The sequence below is a fragment of the Chiloscyllium punctatum genome, chromosome 8 (assembly GCF_047496795.1).
Source record: "Chiloscyllium punctatum isolate Juve2018m chromosome 8, sChiPun1.3, whole genome shotgun sequence".
Classification (NCBI taxonomy): Eukaryota; Metazoa; Chordata; class Chondrichthyes; order Orectolobiformes; family Hemiscylliidae; genus Chiloscyllium; species Chiloscyllium punctatum.
Genome location: NC_092746.1, coordinates 50405269 through 50427994, shown reverse-complemented (window position 1 = coordinate 50427994; position 22726 = coordinate 50405269). Strand labels below are relative to the sequence as shown.

The window sequence follows — 22726 nt, the reverse complement described above, 5'->3', positions numbered from 1 at the left end:
GCTGCAGTAGAATGAGCTTGGTGAGTTGCTGCAGTGCACCTTGTAGATGGTATATGCAGCTGCCACATGCATCAGTGGTGAAGAGTGTGGATATGCTGTCACATTCCAAGATTGTGTGAAAATCATCATTCTCAATGTGTTCTTACTGCAAACTAGATGACTACCAGCAAAGCTAATTTCACGTAAAATCACAGATAGAGGACTGTCAATACACTCATTTGGGCTAAGTTCGAACCTGCAGCTTAATGGTAAAGGCATTTATTTCATCCATACAAATTCAATTTATATATCAAGCATTTTAAAATTGAACAAAAACAATTACATGTCACAAAGAAACAGATTTCAATAGACTCCAATCATGTGAAAATTATTCATCGCAACAAGAAAGAGATTTACAGAGTTGGCCTGTCTGAGCAGTAAGTTTATTAATATACAGCAGTTTAATTGAATCATATAAAGTTTTCCACAATTCTATTTTCTGTACTATCATGCTTGGAATCCATTGCAGATATTAGATGAATGCAGTTAATTATTGTTCTGTTAGGGGGATATTATAAATCAAGATTCTACAAGATATTTCTTGCACATTATTTAAAGGAATTAAATGGAAACTTAAAAGCCCACCGCAATAATCATTAAGATGTCTACATGTACCATTCTTTCATGCACACTTCCATAATGTAGTGACTAAGATCATGAGGAGCCCAGGTTTTGATTTTGGAACATATTCTTTGCAAATAACAATATACATACAAAAAATGTTTAATTACAAATTTGCTTGAAAGCAGCTTGCGTTAAGTAGCAGGAATCTGAGGCAGGCCAAATTCGTCCACCAATACGCCATCCTGAAAAGACAAGCAAGTCTTAGTATTGGTTGTTAACTTAAAATTAATATTTATTGCTGACAATTTTAAGTACTGTCTATGAAGATACAGAACTGGTGAGGTGAAGTGGCCTAAAAGATTATCAGTAATAAATGCAACATTCAGATAGCAAAGTGGGAGATGTGATTGAACGTTAACTTAAAGGTACAGATACTGCACCTAGCATAAAGTTTTTAAATTTCTCATTGTACTGAAACATATCACTCACTGTTCACCACAAAATCTGAAGCAGGTAGTTTTTACATAACTTAACAGTACTGCTTAGGTTGATGGGTTCAGGTGCAATAAAGTCTGTAACTAAAGATCGATGGACTAACACAAGTATTGGATAGACTCAACATTAGAAAACAACAGCTGCTACAGTATTCAGTGCAACATACTACTACCACAAATTCACAAATCTGAAGGGGAACAAGTTTCAAGATAACATTCTGTGATGGCCATTGTAAATATACCTTGTTGGTTTTTGAGTCAGTGGGAACACCTTCAGGAATAGATGGTGCAGATGCAGCATCATCAAGATAGGATGAATCTTCGTCAGCTAGAAGCTCATCACCCAATGCATCCAGTTCTGAAAGTATTAAACATGATAATAGTGTTATTAAATGCATATTTCCTTACATTCATCTAATCTTTGACTGATTTAAGCACCCAAATACATTTTTACAACACTGTGACAAATTGCTGGGAATACACAAGCATCCCACCACGCCTTGGGCATTAATTTTCCTTCCAAGACACACAACTGGGCAAACTGACTTTGAACATGCCAAGTGTGGCATCAAGGAACAAAACAATTATATAAAAATACAACGTACAATTGCAGTTTAAAATTGAAAATAACACCAACCATAATATTATTAAATGAAACAAAGTCAACTAAAATCATTTGCAAGAAGCAACATTTAGGTCTATTCCTCCCAGAGCATTTAGGAGAATCTAATTTAACAGAATAGTCTCAGGCATAAACCTTCCAAATGAATTGAGCAAGTTGTTCATAATGTCTGTATTTTCTTTCATTCATTCGTGGGATATGGCAGAAGAGCATTTGTTGCCCATCTCCAAGGTGGCACTAATCACTGGGGTGGCAAGTCACCTTCTCGAAATAGAGTCCATGTCATGAAGGTACTTAGACAGAGGAGTTAGGGAGGATATTCAGGATTTTGACCCAGTGACAGTGAAGGGACAGAATTACTTTCATCAAGCCAGGATGCAACTTTGAAGGGAACTTCAAGCTGCCAGCATTTCCATGCATTTGTTGTTTAAAACATTCTAGACCAATGCTTTCCAAACAGTTTCTCCCACTTTGAAACTTAAAATTGCCATGACCCCAGAGTGAAGACAGGTTGGAGGCTTGGAAAATGAAGGGGGAAGAGGAGAGGTTTGCTTCACCAAAAGAGAGAAGTTTGTCAGAGCAAAGAGAGGCACGCAGATTTGTAAAGCAAAGAGGCAGAGACAGAGAGAGTTATGAAAGTAAACAGAGGAGAGAGAGAGAGGGAGAGAGGGAGAGGGGGAGAGAGAAAAAGAAAGAGATTTGCAAGAGCAAAAGTTGAGGTGGTGAGTGAAGTGGGGCATGGAGGCATGTGTTTAAACTGCACTTTCTTTTAAAAAAAAGAGAAACAAAAATCCTTTCACTGGCTTTTTTGGAACAGGAAGCAGTCCTGGAAGATTGGTCAGTTAGTCCATGCTCACCACCTTTAAAAAGAGGGGATTTAAAGGGCTCTTGTAGCTGTTCATATTCAGTCCGAGCTCTACAGCAGCCATTGATGCCTTGCAACTTGCAATCCCAAAAACAAATCTCAAAATTCCACGAATTGCAATGCATGATTTAGGAAGCCCAGTTCTAGTTTTGGAGGTCATTAGTTTTGAAGGTACAGTTTAAGAAACTTTGGCAAAGTGCAGCATCACATTTTATAGATAGTACGCAGCAGACAGTGGTGGATCAAATGAATGTTATGGTGGTGGCAGATGTCAATCAATTAGGCATTGTTATGCAGTGTCTGGCTTCTTAATGTTGGAACTATACTCACCCAGGCATTCCATCACATTAGTGACTTGTCTTACATATGATGAAAAAGCTTTGCAGAGCCAAACAGTTAGTTACTTGCCATGGAATTTCCAACCTCTGACCTGTGCCTTGTATGTGGTGGACAAGCTTTGGGGAGTCAGGTAGTGAGTTACTCACCACAATATTCTGAACCTATGACCTGTTCTTGTTGCCACTGTATTTATATGGCAAGCCCAGTGCATTCTTGGTCAATGATAACCCTCAGGATGTTCTAAGTGGGGGATTCAGTGGTGGTAACACCAATGAATATTATGGTCAGTGGTTAGATCATCTCTTATTGGAGATGGTATTGCCTGGCATTTGGGTGGCATGAATATTACTTGCCACTTTTAAGCCTAAGCCTGGATATTATCCAAATCTTGCTGCATTTGGACATGTCCTACTTCAGTTTCTGAGGAGTTGTGAATTGTGCAACGTTCAGCACCATCATTGGCGAACATCCCCACTTCTGACCTTATGATGGAGGGAAGGTCATTGATGAAGCAGCTGAAAATAGTGAACACCTACAGAGAGTGTCCTGGAGGTGAGATGCCAGACCTCCAACATCCACAACCATTTATGTGCCAGGTGTGACTTCAACCAGAGAATTTGCCTCCCGATACCTATTAATTCCAGTTTTGCTAGGGTTCCTTGATGTTACACTCAGTCAAATACTGCTTTGGTATCAAGGCCTGTCACTCACACCTTGCCTATGGAATTAAACTCTTTGGTCCACGTTTGAACCAAGGCTGTATTGAGCTTGGAAGCTGTGGCTCTGGTGTCACTAAGCAGGTTACTGCTGAGCAAGTGTTACTGCATAGCACTGTTAGTGACACCTTCCATCTCTTTATTGATGACCAAGAATAGGGGCAGTAATTGGTCAGGTTGGATTTGTCTTGCTTCCTGTGTACAGGATGTACCTGGGCTATTTCCCACATTTTTGGGTAGATGCCTGTGTTGTAACTATACTGGAACAGATTGGCTATGGAAGCAAAAGGTTCTGGTGCACACATCTTCAGTACTATGGCTGGAACATTGTCAGGGCCCATTACCTTTGCAGTATCCAGCATCTCCAACCATTTCTTGATATCATGTGGAGGGAATCAAATTGGCTGAAGTTGGTCATCTGGATGAAGGAAGCTGAGATAGATCATCCATTTGGCACTTTTGACTGAAGATTGCTGCAAATGCTTCAGCCTTATTTTTTACATTAATCTGTTGGGCTCTTCCATCATTGAGGAAGGGATATTTGTGGAGTCTCCTCCTCGAGTTGTTTAATTGTCCACCACCATTCATGGCTGGGTGTAGCAGGACTGCAGAGATCCCACAGCACTTCAAGCCCAGCCTTCAGTTGCTAGATCTGCTTGAAGTCTGTCCTTTTCACGGCAGCTCGTGGAATTTGATTCATTTTTTTAAAAATTGGAATCGAGAATCCAGTGATGACCATGAAACCATTGTAGTTTGTTGGGGGAAAAAAAAGACAGTGCCACAAAATGCAATGAAGGGTATTGTCAACATGATATGTAGAAGTTAGCAGGAGGTTTTATCACTACATTTAACCTGAAGCCATGAGACCTCATGGGGTGTAGGGTCAATGCTGAGGGCCTTCAGTGTGATTTCCTTTCAATTGTATACCACTGTCACCACCTCTGCTGGGTCTGTCCTGCCAGCGGGAGGGGACAGGACATATCCAGGGATGGTGATGGTGATGATGTGGGGGATATTTACTCTAGAGTATGACTCCATGAGTTTGACTGTCAGGCTGTTGTTTGACTAATCTGTGAGACAGCTCTCCCGATTTTGGCAACCACTGTCATAATTTACTAAGGAGGACTTTGCAGAGTCGTTGAAATTTCCTGTGCCTAGGATGATGCCAAGTGAATGTCTGGTTTCAGTTCTTTGTTGAGACTTTGTAGCATTTAGTATAACTGAGTTTATTGATAGAACATTTCAGATAGCAGGCAAGAGACAACCCTGAAAGAACCAGATGGGTTTTCCCCCCCCAACAATTTACAATGGTTTCATGGTCATCACTAGATTCTCAATTCCAGATTTGTTTTTTAAAAATTCAATCAAATTCCATGATCTGCCATGGTGGGATTCAAATCTAGGCTCCCAGAACATTAGCTGAGTTTCTGGATTAATAGTCTATAATAATATCACTAGGCAATCACTTCCCCTTCAACAGTGGAAGTTGCTGAATTCAATGCAGAGTTCAGAAATTTACAAGATGGAATGGAAAATGAAATGCTGTTCCTCCAGCTTGCACTGAGCCTCACTGGAACACTGCAGCAAGCCTATGACAGAAAGGGGAGTATGCCAGCCAGATGGTATATTAAAATAGCAAGCAACTATAACATCAGAATCATTTTTGTGGACTGAGAGACCAGATGCAGTAGATAGATTGAAAGTAGTAAAGAAAATCACTGTCTCACCTGGGAGAAGTGATTGGAGTCTTCAGTGGTGTAAATGGGAGGAGTTCAAGGAGCAAACATTGCAGCTTCTAAGATTGCATTGAGAAGCTACCACAACTGGAATGGATGCAACAGAGACTGAGAATCAAGGAGAACTGATTGAAGTCCATACAGGAAGCAGGGTGAGAGAAAGTGAAGATGAGGTAGCTGAGGTCAAAGGGACTACAATGCAATACAGCGTATCCCCAGAAATGAAAAGAGAGAAGTCAAAGCGGGGATGAAAACAGTCAGAGGTGGACCAGAGTGAAGGTCAGAGAAGGAAGCAAAATTGATTATATTCTCTAGTTCTGGCCAAGAACAGGAAGTAGCACCATTCGGTCAGTCATTAACATATTGGTGTTTCTCTCTTCATGGATGCTGGCAGTGCCGCAGCACTTGCTAAATATATTTTAGATCACCAGTATTTGCTTTTTTTGTAGCTGGTTGAGTTAGATTTATGGTCAAAGGCAACACTGGGAAACTTTGCTGGTGTGGGATTAATGATTGGTAATACTGATGAATGTCACGATGATGTAATTTGATGGCATGATTGCCACTTGCCACTCACCAGCCCAAGCCTGAACACTGTCTTAGTTCGCTGTACATGGGTACATCACCATTCCAAGAGCTCAAAAAAAAAAATGCTTTCATCAACAAATATCTCTATTTCTGATCCTATATTGGAGGGAAAGTCACTGAAAGTAGCTGAAAATGGTTAAGCTTTGAACACTGCCCTGAGGAATTCATGCTGCACTCAGTTGAGATAATTGGCCTCCCATTTCCACAGATGGAGTTTAATACTTTCTAAACAAAATTATGACTGTGTTCTCATGTTCAACATTGGCATGAAAAGTATCTTAGGACACGCATGTAGCCAATAATTTGAAAGCAGTGAGTTTGTGACAGAGGGACATGGGATGTAGGAGTAGGCCACCTGACCCTTTAAGCCTGTTTCAACATTCAAAAGATCATGGCAAATCTAGTTGAAGTCTCAGCTTCACCGCACAACCTGCTACACTCACTTGTCAAACATCTATCCAACTCAGCCTTGAATAAATTTAAAGAGCCTGCCTCCACTACCTCCCCTGGAAGAGAATTCCATGGCCTAGCAGAGCAAAAAAAAAACAACCATCTCTGAAACTATGTTCTCTGGTTTGATCCCCTACGATTGGAAGTGTCTTCTGGGTATCCATACTAACCCTCCAGATCTTAAATCTAGTTGAAAAGATTACCTCATTCTTTTAAGCTTCAACAGGTATACATCTAACTTGTGCAACCTTTCATAAATAAGGCTTTCATCACAAGAATAGGGTGAACTTTTTCAGTACTGTTTCTCAAGCAATTCATTTTTTTCAAATAAGCCGACTAAGACTATTGATGTGGTTTCCCTATTTTTATATTCCTTTCCTCTTATTATGAAGAACTTTTCCACTTCCCCAAGATCACGTCTCCTTCTCAACTCCTTTTTATAATAAAATTCACTTAACCTTTCTTCATAAAATAATCCCAGGATTATAAAATTGCAACCAATACAACATTTCAAATCGTTCCTCCCAGTACACAGCTAATAAATACTGCTACAACAAGTCCCAACTTCTATTTGTAAGTTGAGACTTGTGAAATTCTAGTCTTGCACTCCCTGTAATTATAAACTAAACTATGGAAATGTTCTCACCCGCTTCCAGATCATCCTCATCGATCTCTGGCGTTCCGTAACTGCGACTCAAGGCCTCCTGCACATCATTTGCTTCTTCCATCATGTCTTCCAGTTGATCTTGTATATTCTAGGGAGAACAATAATGGGTAAATCAATGTCACCAATGTCATTTACACTGCACAAACATTCTTGCAAAAAATCATTACCCTAACTAGCAACAAGTTACTCGGAGTAGCTTCTTGATGTAGCACTGGAAACATGCAATGTAAATAACAATCTCTCATTTTCACTTCCTTTATGAATTAATTGATTGGTTTGTCATGTGTAGATTCCAAATCATTTGAATTAGCAAAAGCATTTTCATTCCCAATTTTGCAAAAAAAGTTTATGTTCCATTATAAGTCCATGAAATGTGTATTGTATATTCTTGAGCACTTCTATAAGTTTCTTTCCCCAGCATTGCAAGGATTCAGACAGTCAGGTCATATGTTAAAACTGGCTTCCATAATGATATGGAGCGCACCATGACTTCTCAACACCAAGTAGTAGGTAGCAGTTAAATGACTACAGCAATTCTACAGAATACCAATTCCACTGAACAGTTGATTACCGAAAGGCAGTTAGTTGGGAACCTTGATTTAGGAAATATCCTCAAAAGACAAATGAGCTACCCTTTGTATGAGCCAACTTGAGTCAGCGAGTACAGCCCACAAACCATGATGTAAGCTGCAGTATGCAAAAAGACAATAAAAGAACAAACACGGACTGTTTGAAACTCTCAGAAATATTAACCACCACAGAACAAATTTCAAAGTTGAGTCTATCTTATTGGTCAACAAAAAAGAGAGATGAAAGATTTTCAGGGGTATGCAGGAATGTACAGTGGGGTTAAAAATCAGCTATGATCTTATTGAACGGTAGAGCAGTCTTGAAGAGCCGAGTGGCCTTATCCTTGTTCATATGCAATATTCCTTCTTAAACACCATGTTGCACTGAATGCTGTAAATAACATGGCTGTGGTAACTGCTTACTTAAGAATTATTTGAGATATAGTGACTCAGTTGTAAATCGCTCAAGGAAATTAAGAGAAAGAGCCAATAAATTTGAACTACCAACATACGGAATCACCAGCCTTTAAGAACAGTCTGGTTCCAGGTAGCTTATGTCCCCCTTAGCAGCCTGCTTGGAACACTGATTGCGGAGAGTTGAAAATAAATCAACTAGCTTTCTTGACAAAGCATAAAGTCATAGAATCAGAGAGTCATGCAGCACGGAAACAGACCCTTCAGTCCAACCAGTCTATGCCAAACATTATCCCAAACTAAACTAGTCACACCTGCCTCATGTCCTTCTAAACCTTTTTTATTCAAATATTTATTGCACCCACATCCACCACTTCCTGAGGAAGTTCATCCCATATACAAAACACCCTTTATATTAAAAAAATTGCCCCTCTTTTTTTCAATCCTGGATCTGGCTTAGAAATGATGGGAACTGAGAGATAAAGAAATACAACTGATCAATATGATTAAGAAACAGATACTATATATAATTGGGACAGAAATCAGAAAATGCTTCTTTACACAAAAGATGGTAGTTGAGTGTAATTCTCTTCCACAAAAGCATAGATTTTCTTCAAGCAATAATTTCATGTCAGAGACAATTTTTTTTAGCTGAGGATATAAAAGGACATGGAAATAAGACATGTGGATAGAAATAAGATCCAGACCAGCCATGATTTCACTGTATGATAGAAGAAGCTCTATAATCCTCTCATATTGACATTAGATTTGATGTCAGAAATCTGGCTTAATATCTTTAGAAATTCCTAATTATCTTGCCTTTGTCAGTTGATCAATTTCAGTAACAGCAGTTACTAAAGAGAGAACAATGAATAGTGCTTCACCTCAATCTGATCAATCTTGACTTGTTTGTAAGCTTTCTTCATTTCCTTGACACCAGTTTTCATTGCATCCACCTACAGAACAGAACAGAAATCAGCACGAGGAGAAAGTGCGGACTGCAGATGCTGGAGTCAGAGTCGAAAAGTGTGACGTGGAAAAGCACAGCAGGTCAGGCAGCATCCAAGGATAAGAGTCTATGTTTTAGGCATAGGCCCTTCATCAGGGAAGATGAAGGGATTATGCCTGAAACGTCGACCCTCCTGCTCCTCTGATGCTATCTGACCTGCTGAGCTTTTCCAGTGCCACACTTTTCAACTCTAAATATCAGCACAACCCCGCATAATTCAACAAAGTTAGCTTAAGGCAATTTACTCTATTTAGAAAAACCATTTCTTAAATATAATAAGCATTTGCAGTGTTACTTCATAAAACTATCACTCATTTTTATTTTTCCATATTAACTAGTGTCCATATGTATATTAAATCCTTCATTTAGGCACATTAGGACTGCAGTTATGCTATTTTGCTTTACCGTTGTTTTTGTATCTTTTAATGTCTGTATGGTATAATTGGCTTGTTCCATGTTGAACGACTGCTGCATTAGATTGTCTCTCTGCTGTTCGTACCTATCAATGGATACCATATACATTCAAAATATTAATTGCTTAAATTATTGAGTATACTACAATTAAGATTAACTACAATAAAAAAAAAACTCACATTCTCTTCTGTTTCAAAACTCGCATTGCCTTTTGCTTTACCATATTCTAGAAAACAAAAAAAATAGTAATGAGTATTTTTTGCTAATGTAATCAAAAGCCCAAAGATACATACCATTGGTCAAAGCTCCTCTAGGATATAGAAGCAAATCTTAAAAAGACGACTTGTGGTGCATTTAACTAAAAGCTCAAGAGGCAATACCTTTCTCAGACATCTTAAAAAATTCCTTTAGTCATTGTTTAGTTCCGGTTTAAGACAACAATTCCATGTAAAGAATAACAGTAATTCCCCTGATTTATAAATGATTCCAAATAAATGGTTTTCATCCCTCAGAGCTGAACAAAAAAATGCCAGAAAGCCAGCTTTGACCATAATGTTTTGCAACCATGATTTTTTTTTTAAACTATTACCTTTGATGCACCATCTCTCATTTTCTTCATTTGATCTTTGTATTTGGCCAATTCAACATCAAGCCGAGAAATTTTCTTATCAATAGATTCGGCTCTGCCATCAACCTGAACAAAAAGAACAAAAAGGTTTGTTTTTCCTTCAAATAGAATTGAAAGCAGAGAGAGAGAGAGAGAACATAATAAGAATAATAGCTTTCATTCATATAACCTATTGATTAAAATATCTGAAATCTCTCATCGTTGGTACATAGCTCACCAGATGTAAAAAATAGATGAGGGGGACAGAAAAGATGATAGAGAGAGGACAAGAAGAGTGAGAAACAGGAGTGGAACAAAGGACAGATTGGAAATGAGACAGAATTAGAGGAAGAGGGATAAAGAGATGACAATGAGTTGCTACACAAGGTTGGAGTTAGCAATCAGTGAAGTTGGAAAAGACAGTTGGCTATTCATGCAGGCATGGGGGTGACCAAATGTTTCATGTGTGATGGGTCTAAGTCACTGGAGGATGAATGAAGAGAGGTGGAGAAGGGAATTAGGCATGGGAAAATGACAAGTGAGAATCCTTATTGGGTTTGCAATAAGGTGTGCAGTATGTCAAGTGTTAGTGGGAGCATAATAAAGTCTCAGCTCTCAAACAGGACCATTTCTTCTAAATTGAGTTGTTTTTTATTCTTCCATACAGTCATTACTGTTGATGCCAGCATTCAATGCCCGTTCCTAATTGCCCGCAGAGATTTAGCTTGGGTCTCTATTACTAGTTCACCAATATTACTATCATGCCAGCGTCCCAGAGTGTGGTTTTGGCAATGTTCACTTTCATTAACCAATTGTTACCAGTTTATCCAATACCTTTTGCAAGCATCTTCTGTGATTTTAAAAATTCTTTCATGGGAATGTGGGGTGATGTTGGCTGGGCCAGGATTTTTTTTGCCCACCCCTAGATATTCTTGTGGTGGAGTTGCATTCTTGAACAACTGATGGTTATGGTTGCAGGTTTGGAAGTTGCTTTCAAAAGAGCACTGGTGAATTTCTACAGTGCATCTTGTAGAACTGCTGCTACTGAGTATCAGTGATGGAGAGTGTGAATGTTTATATTTATGGTGCAAGAGGGTTGCTTTCTCCTGTATGGCATCAAGCTCCATGAATGTTGTTGAAGCAGCACTCATCCAAGCAAGTGGAGAATATTGCAACACACTCCTAACATACCAGCCGGTGGATGGTAATGCTACTGAATATCAAAAGGATAATGACTATGTTCTCTCTTGTTGGATATGATCATTGCCATTTTGTAGCACAAATATTACTTGCCACATTTCAGCCCAAAGCTGCATATTGTCCAGGTCATGCTGCATTTATGCATGAACTGCATCAGTTACAAGTGCTTTGTCATCTGCAAGTAAAATTGATGTTATCTTTCACTCACTGAATCTTAACACCAGATCTTCTGTCTTCAAACTTCCATTGATCACTGCTTTACATAGAAATTGGTGAATATCACCAGTTCTCATCAATTAACAACATAGGTAATAAGGAAGGCTTGGGACTTCATTAATGCTGTGGGAGGGGAGGGATATGGGGCTCCAACTAAAGGCAATGTGTGGGCTGGACATTACCCATTGAAAGCAAATGGTTGTGAGGGATATAGTTATGAAGGAGGAGGTCACTTGGAGGCCTAGGTGAGGGTAGCACGTGATTAGCAGAGCCTGGGGTCGAGAGTGAGCAGGAGCACCACTGGTGAACTGGCCTAATGCACATAGACATATTGGCCAAACTGGCAAGAAGAGCTAATGGCTAAGCTGTCAGACAAGGGTTCATGCAGCAGTGAAGCAACACTATTGGCCTCGGTGCCCTTGGACCAAGAGAGAAAATAGACATGACCAATTTCTGTCAATGACTCTATGTAAAATGTGCGCATGATGATCAAGCTCAATGGTCATGCCCACACTCCTGTAAATTAACCTGCTAGCACTTTCATGTAAAGAATAGGTAGGTGGAGCAGGGGTTTTGCCTTTGTGAAATCCAGCAGGTGTGGTCTTATGAATAGACATGTTCTAATCACATATTGCACAAGAGATGGTGGCAGTACATCTCAAATCGGAACCAATATGTGTAGCATTCAGATTCGGTTTGACTGCAAAATACTTGCATTTATTTATTTGAAACAAACAGAGCTTTAAATTGGTCATCCCACGCTATTAGGTATTATACTTCACTAGCAAGCAGGAATATCTACTTGTTTGGCAACCAGAAAACTAACTATTGTACCCAAATTGTGCTGCCATAGATTAGCTTTTAATGAAGCCAAGAACATTACAGTATCTCAATGTGAGTCACATCCACTTCAATAGAAGTCACATGAACAGCATAAATATTTTGGCACTCCGATGGAAATATATTTTAACTGTTTCCACTGACTGGAGGTCAGCATTTTTAATTGATAGATATAAATGGAAAGCAAGTAGTTATAGAACTGAACCATTGATATTCCATCAAAAAAAGATTAATTAGGTCTGTATTCACAAGGAGAAAGTGAGGACTGCAGATGCTGGAGATCAGAGTCAATAAGGTTATTCTCAAAACATTGAATCTCCTGCTCTTCGGATGCTGTCTGACTGGCTGTGCTTCTCCAGCATCACACATTTTGACTCTGTATTCACAGGGGTCGAGAAGAATAAGATGTATAAAATTCTGTCGGGCTGGACAAAGCAGATGCAGAAATATTGTTTCCCTTGGCCTGTGGTGTTCAGAAAAAGGGGTTACAGCCTCAGGATATGGGTAGACTATTTCAATCTAGGTGAACAGAATTCTTAACTGAGGAAGGTGCTGAAACTATGGAATTCTACTGAAGATTCTGGAGGCCAATTCACTTGACTATACGCCAGCTAAAAAGAAACTTCTAGAGGCTAAAAGTATCAAGGAATATGGAGGGAGAGCAGAGATATGCCATGAGATAAGAGAATTAGGCATGATCATATTGAATGGTAGAGTGGGGCTCTTTGGACCAAATGGCCTACTCCTGCTTTCGTGCTTCATTAAGCATACTTTGCACAGAAACCTGCAGTTGTTCTCTTCAGAGTAGAGAAAGTTAAGAGATTTGATAGCAGTGTTCAAAATCATGAAGGATTTTGACTAAGCAAAGTTATGATTATGAATGCAATACTTGAAAGGATAATAATAGATGCAGATTCAATAACTCAAAGGAATTGAACAAATTCTTCTTTCTTTATTCAGTTCTTTGGGCAAGCGTCCACATTAGCCATCAGCAAACTGAGCCAACCACATTCCCTGACACCCAAATACTCAGAGTTATTGGCAACATGCATTTTTGCTTGCATGTTTAGGCCAGAGCTACAAATAACAATGGTAGAGGATCCAATTTTCTTTCCAGCACACGGCCAGTTATGACTTTCTCACATGCTTATCGCCTGCCACTGGTGTATTTTGGAAGGATTTACAAATTGACAACCTGTTTAAATGCACCTTCCTCAGCTATCCTCAGTTTGAACCTGGAGCTTCTGATTCAGAGGAAAGGATTCTATTCACTGTGGCGTAAAACTACCAATTGAACAAACAACCTAAAGGAAATAATTTGAATAAGTATGGAGAAATGGCAGGGAGCACTTCCAGAGTGTGTCACGTGCATATATGACTTACGTCAAGTCTGTATTGTATCATTAAAAAATTATTTGCCTTAAAAAGTACTTTTTTGTTCTTTTGTAGAAATAAAAGATAAAGACCAACAAATACATAGCAAAATCAAAGAAGAATAGAAATCTCAGAGCCAACAAGTTACAACAGAACAAAAGTCTGGTTTAAATCTCAAGTGGCAAGATTGCAAGTTTTGCTCAGTGTTCCTGCATGTGATGTCTGGAAGTCTCCATTCTTTAATAGGAGTATGGTGCACAAGGTAATACTGCAAAATAGTCTTTAAATGGTAGTGGTGGTGGTTTTGGCAAGGGGAATGCAGAATTGTAATCCATAAATGTAAAGTGGTCTAAACCTCAATCAGAAAACAAGGGCGACCTCTAGGGAAAATGCTCAGCCCATATGCCCTCTCAGGTAGAAGTGGCATGCCAAGGCACTAGTTTAAAAAGAGATCCTATAGCTTGGCCTAAGATTAAATCAACCAATATCATGAAATGAAAACTGGTTATTTAATCATATTGCTGTATGTAGAAACTTAGGCACAATTTGGCGATCACATTTACCCCACAACAGTGACAAAGAAAGTCAGCATCACTGTGGAAACAGGCCCTTCGGCCCAACAAGTACACACCGACCCTCGGAAGAGTAACCCACCCAGACCCATTTCCCTCTGACTAACACACCGAACACTATGGGCAATTTAATATGGCCAATCATCTGACCTACACATCTTTGGACTGTGGGAGGAAACTGGAGCATGAGGAGGAACCGACACAGACACGGGGAGTATGTGCAAACTCCACACAGACAGGCGCCAGAGGCTGGAATCGAACCTGGGACTCTGGTGCTGTAAGGCTGCAGTGCGAACCACTGAGTAACCGTGCCACCCGTGTTAGTGTATCCAGTTCTGTGGTTTGGGTTGGCAGGCTTTGGGCAAACTGTACCTTTGATATTGACTTACTCTCCTACCTCACCTATTCCATTTCTCACTATTTTCCCTTGCATTATCACCCACTTCTTCTGCCACTCCTGCTCAAGTTTTCTAAACATCTTCAGTTATTCTCAATATGTCACTTACTCTAATGGCAATATCACTTCTGTCCTTTCCCATTTTCCACTTGAGTACTTTCTAAAGATCATTTTAATTTATTCACATTCCTGCCCTTCACATGTCTTATACTGTTTTTTTAAAAAATCTGCAATATATTTTCACATATGGTCCTTCACTGACATGTTAATTTGCTTCATCTACAGATACTCTTTGACCCACTAAGTGCTACCAACGTTTTCTGGAAACCAAACAACAAAGAGATGCAACCCTTTTTAGAGCAGAAACCAATGGATAAACAAGATGTTGAAATTGCCAAGCATTAGCAATTGTCACTGTTTTCTGGAAAGGAAAAGGAAATATTTGGACCGAACAAATAAAAGCAGTTCTTCCGGTTTCCTCAAAACTCGAATACATACACTTGTCACATACTGTACTTATCGCTATTTGACCAGAATTCAGACAGGGTGGTGTTGCTGTTATTTTGTTGGTTGGGGTGAAGAGTTCAGATTTCAGTTTTGGTAATCAGCTCTTCTTTACTGATGAAGGGTCAATGCTCAAAACGTCGATTCTCCTGCTCCTCAGATGCTGCCCAACGTGCTGCGCTTTTCCAGCACCATACTCTCGACTCTGATCTCCAGCATCTGCAGTCCTCACTTTCTACTCATGTACAGGAGTGTTTACTGAGCTTTATTGCATCTTAGGCAACAAAAAAGAACTTTTTTTTAAACCTTCTTCCTGATGAGTCAAGAAGTTCTCTTCTGCTTTGGTTAACACATTCACACAAACACAGTGAAATGCAAACAGATTGACTTCAATCTCAATGCATTTAAGTAGATTCTAAGCTAAACTTTTAAAATTAGCAAAATGCATTTTCATCCACTTGAAATTTTCTTCATTCATAGAAAACACTGAGCCTACTAAATACAAATGAATGATGCAAGATTACTTCTACATTTCAGACCTTGTTTATGTATAAAGTTTATCAAAACCACAAAACACTGGTAAGACATTACAAAAAGTAGCAGACAACAAATTTCAATACGAAGGATCACTTGTCCAGAGGATCACCAGCTGGTTAGTCATTCTCCTTCATCCATATCAAATTCAAAACTCAGTGCAGATTGGAATCCAGGCAGCAAAGTTCAGCCCATGCCCTAACTCCCTGTGTTTGCTTTGGACTCCCCAAAGTCTCAATAATATTGTGAACAGTTCATTTAACAAATGAAATTCATTAACCAATTAATGGAGTGTTATTACATTTTGGCAAGAAACCTATGGAGGTCACATATTGCTGGGAAAATAAAATTTTGAATGTGATAGAGGAACAAAGTTATTTGGCAGTACAAATACACAAAATATTAAAAATTGCAATACAGGTCATTTTACTAAACTTGTTGACCGTATTACGCAAAAGCTAAGTGGGCTGACAGAAGGTTCAAATAAATTATCAGGATGATGTCAAAAATGCAAATTATGACATTCAGGAAAAAACAGCGTATTTTTTCTCTTGAATAAGACAACTTCCAGTAACAAAGGCAGGTTTATATTATAATGGGATTTAATAGACACAACGTGGGTATTGCCACTTGTGGAGATAAGCAAAATAAGAGGCCAATTACAGCAAGATATTTGCTCATTGCTCAGACATTTGAGTATCGAAGGTGGGACGTTGTGTTAAGGTTGTACAGGACATTAGTGAGGCCTCTTCTCAATTAATGTGTTTAGTTCTGGTGTCCCTTGTTATAGAAAGGATATTATTAAGCTGGAAAGCATTCAGAAATTATTTACCATGATGTTGCGGGAATAGAGAGTTTGAGTTATAAGGAGAGGCTGGATAGGCTGGGAACTTTTCCGCTGGAGCCTAGGAAGTTGAGGGGTGACCTTATAGAGGTTTATAAAATAATGAATGGTATCAATAAGATGAATGGCAGGTGGGGGATTTCAAGACTAGGGGAGCATATTTAAGGTGAGAGGAGAAAGATTTAAAAAAAAAGAGGGGCTTTTTTTTCAAAAACACAATGGTTTGTGTGTGGAATGAACTTCCAGAGGAAGTGATGGATATGGATACAGTTACAACATTTAAAAGACATTTAGATAAGTACATGAATGAGATATATTTGGAGATATGAGCAAAGCACAGGTAGGTGTGATGAGTTTAGTTTGGGATTATGGTCAGCATGGAGTGATTGGACTGAAGAGTCCATGTTCATGCTGTATGACTCCATATCGATTGGATAAAGCTGTTTCTTTTGAGCTTCAGAAGTGTGGTGAGAATGTGGAACTCATTAAATCCATCTATACTACTAATTTCATATATTATTAATGAGGGGCTAGGGAAGCAGGAGATAGAAGGAAATAGAATGATACATATAGAGCTGGATGAGGAAGGACGAACAGAAGCATAAATGTCAACATGGAGTGGCTGGACAGTTCCGAGAGTCATATTGGAATTTGGAGAGGTAGTCATTGGAGTAACAGTCTGGAATCCCAGGTTAATGCTTTTGGGTCATAGGTTTAAATCCCATCATAATGGATGGTGAAATTTCAATTCAATAATTGTCTGGAATAAAAATCTAGAAAATGACCACCATCTTTATTAATGACCTCGAGAAACGAAATATGACATTTTTGCCCGATCTTGCCTCCACAGCAGATCCACAGCAACATAGCTGACTTTTAGCATCCAACTTGGCAACTAGATATGGCCAATAAGTGCTGGCCTACCCAGCAAAGCCTACACCTCACGAACAAGTAAACAAAATTAACTCTCTCTTCACAGATGCTGCCAGACTTTAGTTTTGATAGCACTACACTTTTATTTCAGATCTCCAGGATCCACAGTTCTGATTTTATTGTGTTGGCTTGTGCCCCATCTCTGTGCAATATATCCAACGTAATTTAAATTCTCAACCTCACGTTAAGCACTCTGTGGTCTCACCTCTTACTTTTAAAACCTCTTTCCATTACACAAGACTTCTGGAATTCTGCATTCCGTTCATAATTTCCTACTGCATTTTATGCAATTTCTTTGCATGATTTTCAGACATGCTTTTCCCAATTTATGGATTAGTGGTGCTGGAAGAGCACAGCAGCTCAGGCAGCATCCGAGGAGCAGTAAAATCGACGTTTTGGGCAAAAGCCCTCCTTTTATTCCTGATGAAGGGCTTTTGCCCAAAACGTTGATTTTACTGGTCCTCGGATACTGCCTGAACTGCTGTGCTCTTCCAGCACCACTAATCCAGAATCTGGTTTCCAGCATCTGCAGTCATTGTTTTTACCCTTTTCCCAGTTTATACCAAGATGACTATATGATATAGGAGCAGAATTACATCATTCAGCCAATTGAGTTTGCTCCACCAATGGATCATGGCTGATACGTTTCTGAACCCCATTCTACTTGCTTCTCCTCATAACCCTTCAACCTCTTTCTAATCAAGAACCCATCTTTCTCAGTCTTTAATACATTCAATGATTTGGCCTCCACAAATTAACTACCCTCTGGCTAAAAACATTCCTCATCTCAGTTCTAAAGGGTCATCCCTTCACGGAGGTTTTGCCCCGGGTCATCGTCTCTCCTATTCACAGAAGCATCATCTCCATGTTGGCTGCATCCAGGTCTCAGTATTCTGTAAATTTCAGTGACACCCCTCAACCCCGATCTCCATCCTTCTAAACTCCATTGAGTACAGTCCCAGAGTCCTCAATTACACCTCATATGACAAGTCCTTCATCCCCAGGATGATTCTTTTGAATCTCCTCTGGACCCACTCCAATCCCAGCATCTCCTTCCTCAGATACAGGGCCCAACACAGCCCACAATATTCCAATGTAGTCTGACCAGAGCATCATATAGCCTCAGCAGTACATCTCTGCTCTTGTATTCTAGCTCTCTTGAAATGAATGCTAATATTACATTTGATTTCCTAACCGTCAAATGAACCTGCATGTTAAACTTCAGATAGTCCTGAAGGACTGCCAAATCCCCTTAAGAGTCAGATTTCCAAAGCCTTATCCCCATTTAGAAAATTGACCACACCACTATTCTTCCTAACAAAGTGCATAACCTCAGACTTTCCCACATTGTATTCCATCTGCTATTTCTTTGCCCACTCTCCTAGCCTGTACAAGTCTTTCTGTAGCCTTCCCACTGCCTCAACACTACTTGTCCCTTCATCTTTGTATCATCTGCAAACTAAACATCAATGCCCTCAGACCCTTTATCCAGATTGTTAATGTATAATGTGATAATTGTCATCCCAACTCTAAGGCCTGTACTCCACTTGTCAGCTGCTGCCATCATAAAAAAGACCCCCTTACCTCAATTCTCTGCCAGTCAATCAATTGTCTACCTATGCCAGGATCTTGCCTCTAATGGGTTCTTATTTTATTTAGCAGCCTCCTGTGCAGCACCTTTTGAAAATTCAGATAGATCACATCCACTGGCTCCTTTGTCTAGCTTGCTCATTACCTCATCAAAGAATGCTAACAGATTTGTAAGGAATGACTGCCCTTGACAAAGCCACACTGATAGCCCTAATTTACCATGCACTCTCAAGTACTTGAGAATCTCATGCTTAATAATGGACAATAAGATCTTACCAATGACTGTGGTCAGGAGTATAGTTTTGTTTCTGATATTTTAGCACTGCTCTAAATATTCACCCCACTTTCTCCAAAATCTCAAAGCCTAAGTGAACATTCCAGCACAGTACTGAAGCAACGCTGAAGGATGACGGTCAGAAGGTTTTGGCAGAATGGAATGGTGGGAATTGACAAGTACCTGGTGCCCTCTGGCAATGACAAAACAATAAGCCACACAATGTGCAAAGGCCACTTGTTTCCCAGACAGTGGGTCAACAATCTCTGCCCCTGAACCCCTCTGCACACCACCCCCTAGAAAATCTCACAGCAAAACAAGCTGCTAAAGGAAACATCCACAGCCCCATCAGCTGAAAAAAAATCAACAAGGCTCATCTTTAGACAATTTCAATTTAAATGATTTCAGAAACGGGGACAACTTTTTCAGCCGGACTCGGACGACTAGTCACATAAATGATGTTGGGATGTGGGTATTTGTGATGCTGACATGGCTGAAGCAGAGGCCTCAGGTGGATGTGAAGGATCCCATGGCACCGTTTCAGAGAGGTGCAGGGTTTGTTATCTCCGGTGCCCCAGCCAACACCTACATTCAGGAGATTGTTGACACTTATTTCCTTCTCCCGTCAGTGGGATCATTGCTGAGGACAGTCACACTTCCAAAGTGGCTGGGCGACACCGGCTCCGTGAAGGATGTCCCAAATCTTCACCCCCTTGTGTAAACACCTTGACAACTGACTGTCCCTCAGCCATTCCCCCCTCCCCCTGGGCCACAAGACTCTGCCCCTAACCGGGCCTGACCCCCAACACAGCCCGATCCCGGCCTCTGCATTTACCGCCCCCCGCCCCCCGCCCCCCAGTCCCTGGCTCAGGACCCGGCCTCTCTACCTGCCCCCCTGGGGCTGCTTTCGCATCACTCACATTCCCGATACAATCCGTCAGGTTGGGCGGTGGAACTTTAGGCTTGGCCCGTCCGAACAGTCGGTTCATGGCGGCGGCGGCGACAAAACAAAAAATACAGACCCGACCCAGCAGCGAGGACGTCACAGGAAGCGTGGGCGGGCCTCAAAAGCATGTGACTTATGACGCCACGAGCATAGATGATCGGCCTCGCCCTGGCGTCAGCGCGTACACCCCTCGAGGCGTTTCGGGGTTGGTGGGTGCAGTCCCAGAGCCAGGCCAACAGGGGCGGTATGAAGCACAATAAGATTGTGTTTGATACTCTGCTAGATAATATAGCCAATCAGATCATTGCTATCAAAATAGTGCCTGTGTGGTCTGTTTTCATTGTTCGCTGCTGGACTTGGTGAATAGTTTATTGTTACAATCGGGCTGTAAGTGCAGCAAGTATGACAGTCTTCTGATCTGTCCGATGTAAGGCACCAATTGTGTATTTTTGTGGATTTCATTTAATAATCACGTGACGTGGCTTCAGTCAACATTTTTTGCATATCCTGATTGAGGTGGTGATCAGCTGCCTTCTTTGAACCACTGGGTACACCCACAATGCTGTTGGAAAAGGAATTCCAGGATTTTGTCCCACTGGAGATCAGTTTTTTAAACTAACTAGAAACCCTACATTGTGAAAACAAGCCCTGCAAGCCCACACCAATCTCCAAAGAGTATCCCACCCAGACCCATTCCCCTATTACTCTATATTTATCTCTGACTAATGCACCTAACATCCCTGAACACGATTTGGAGATGCCGGTGTTGGACTGGTGTGTACAAAGTTAAAAATCACACAACACCAGGTTATAGTCTAACAGGTTTAGTTGGAAGCACACTAGCTTTTGGAGCATCGCTCCTATCACCTGATGAAGGAGTGACCAAAAGCTAGTGTGCTTCCAATTAAACCTGTTGGACTATAACCTGGTGTTATGTGATTTTTAACTTTATCCCTGAACACCACAGACAATTCACATAACCTACACATCTTTGGAGACGCAGGAAGAATGTGCAAATTCCACACAGACAATTGCCTGAGGCTGGAATTGAACCTGGGTCCCTGGTGCTGTGAGGCAGCAGTGCTAGCCACTAGCTACAGTACTGCCCTTAAGTTACTTTGGGCTAAAGATGTTAACTCTATCTACATAGATGCTGCCAGATCTACTGAAGTTCTTCATTTTTAATTTTTTTAAATTTCAGACCTCTAGCATCACAGTATTTTGTTTTTACTTTGTGTCTCATCCAGTTTTTAACTTCAATCCCACTTTACTGTCTAACCTTTGTCTCCCATGTTAATCAAAAACCTATTTCTGAAAGGTAATGGTTGACCCTGGCTCCACACTTCTGTGGGGAAGAGAATTTCACAGACTAATGACTTGAGAGAAAAAAAATCCTCGTCAAACTTATAAATGGGTCACCCCTTATTTTAAATGGTGTTTCCTAACTTTGTCCCATAAAGGGAAATATCTTTTCAAGATTCATCATGTCAAGTCACGTTGGCTCAGTGGATAGCACTGCTGCCTCACAGCGCCAGGGACCTGGGTTCAGTTCCCACCTCGGGCAACTGTCTGTGTGGAGTTTGCACATTCTCCCTGTGTCTGCGTGGGTTTCCTCTCACAGTCCAAAGATGTGCTAAATTGCCCATAGTACTAGGTGCATTAGTCAAGAGTAAACGTAGAGGAATGGGACTGGGTGGGTTTGGTTGTGTGGATTTGTTGGGCCAAAGGGCCTATTTCCACACTGTATGTAATCTAATCTAAGATTTGAATAAAGTCACCTCTTATTCTTCTGAACTTCAAAATGTTCAACTTTCCTTCATATCAAGAATCAGCTGAGTGAATTTTCTCTACTAACAGTGCAATCATCTCCTATCTTAAATAAGGAGACCAAAATTGTAAGAGTACTCTGAATATGATCTCAGTAGTACACAACAGTAAAAAGACCACCTCACTATTATCTCACATTCTCTTTGCAATAAACAAACAAAAGGTGATCTCTATTATCTAGAAGGACAAGAACAGAAAATGCATGGGGATATTACAGTCTACAAACTCCCTCTCAAAGCACACACAATCTTCACATAGCTCTTTGTCAGTGTTTTGTCAGTCACTGAGTTAAAATCCTGGCACTCCCTAATAGCACTGTGGGTATCTCCAATGTCCAGAACTACAATTATTCAAGAAGATAGCACAACATCAACATATCAAGTGGAATTACAGGTGGACCATAAATGCTGACCCAGTCATCCCTGGACAAATAAAAAACAAATTCCATTTGATTTCCTCTTGATTTGCTGTATCTGTGTGCTAATATTTTGATTAGAGTACTCCGATTTCTCTGTACTGAAAAATTCTGTAATATCTCTTCATATAAATAATATGCTGTTTTCCTATTCAAAGAGGACAAGT

General features: G+C 40.2%; 1 protein-coding gene across 1 annotated transcript; it reads right to left on the bottom strand.

Moving 5' to 3' along the window:
* Positions 1-242: 242 nt before the first annotated feature.
* LOC140480542 (charged multivesicular body protein 5) lies at positions 243-20429 on the bottom strand. Its single transcript, XM_072575506.1, has 8 exons — positions 20292-20429; positions 10076-10180; positions 9666-9712; positions 9478-9571; positions 8948-9019; positions 7060-7168; positions 1340-1455; positions 243-845 (listed from the first exon to the last, which is right to left on the bottom strand). Exons 1-8 carry the CDS (start codon positions 20358-20360, stop codon positions 795-797), a joined length of 663 nt encoding a protein of 220 aa, XP_072431607.1. The 5' UTR covers positions 20361-20429; the 3' UTR covers positions 243-794.
* Between the last annotated feature and the right edge of the window lie 2297 nt (positions 20430-22726).

Bases quoted from the DNA above. Each gene is read 5' to 3' on its own strand.
- LOC140480542 (XM_072575506.1), bottom strand. From the start codon at position 20,360: ATGAACCGACTGTTCGGACGGGCCAAGCCTAAAGTTCCACCGCCCAAC. The intron at 10,181-20,291 runs GTGAGTGATGCG...CTTTTTGTTCAG, and splicing joins TGACGGATTGTATCGGGAAT to GTTGATGGCAGAGCCGAATC. The intron at 9,020-9,477 runs GTAAAGCAAAAT...TCTGTTCTGTAG, and splicing joins TAAAAGATACAAAAACAACG to GTGGATGCAATGAAAACTGG.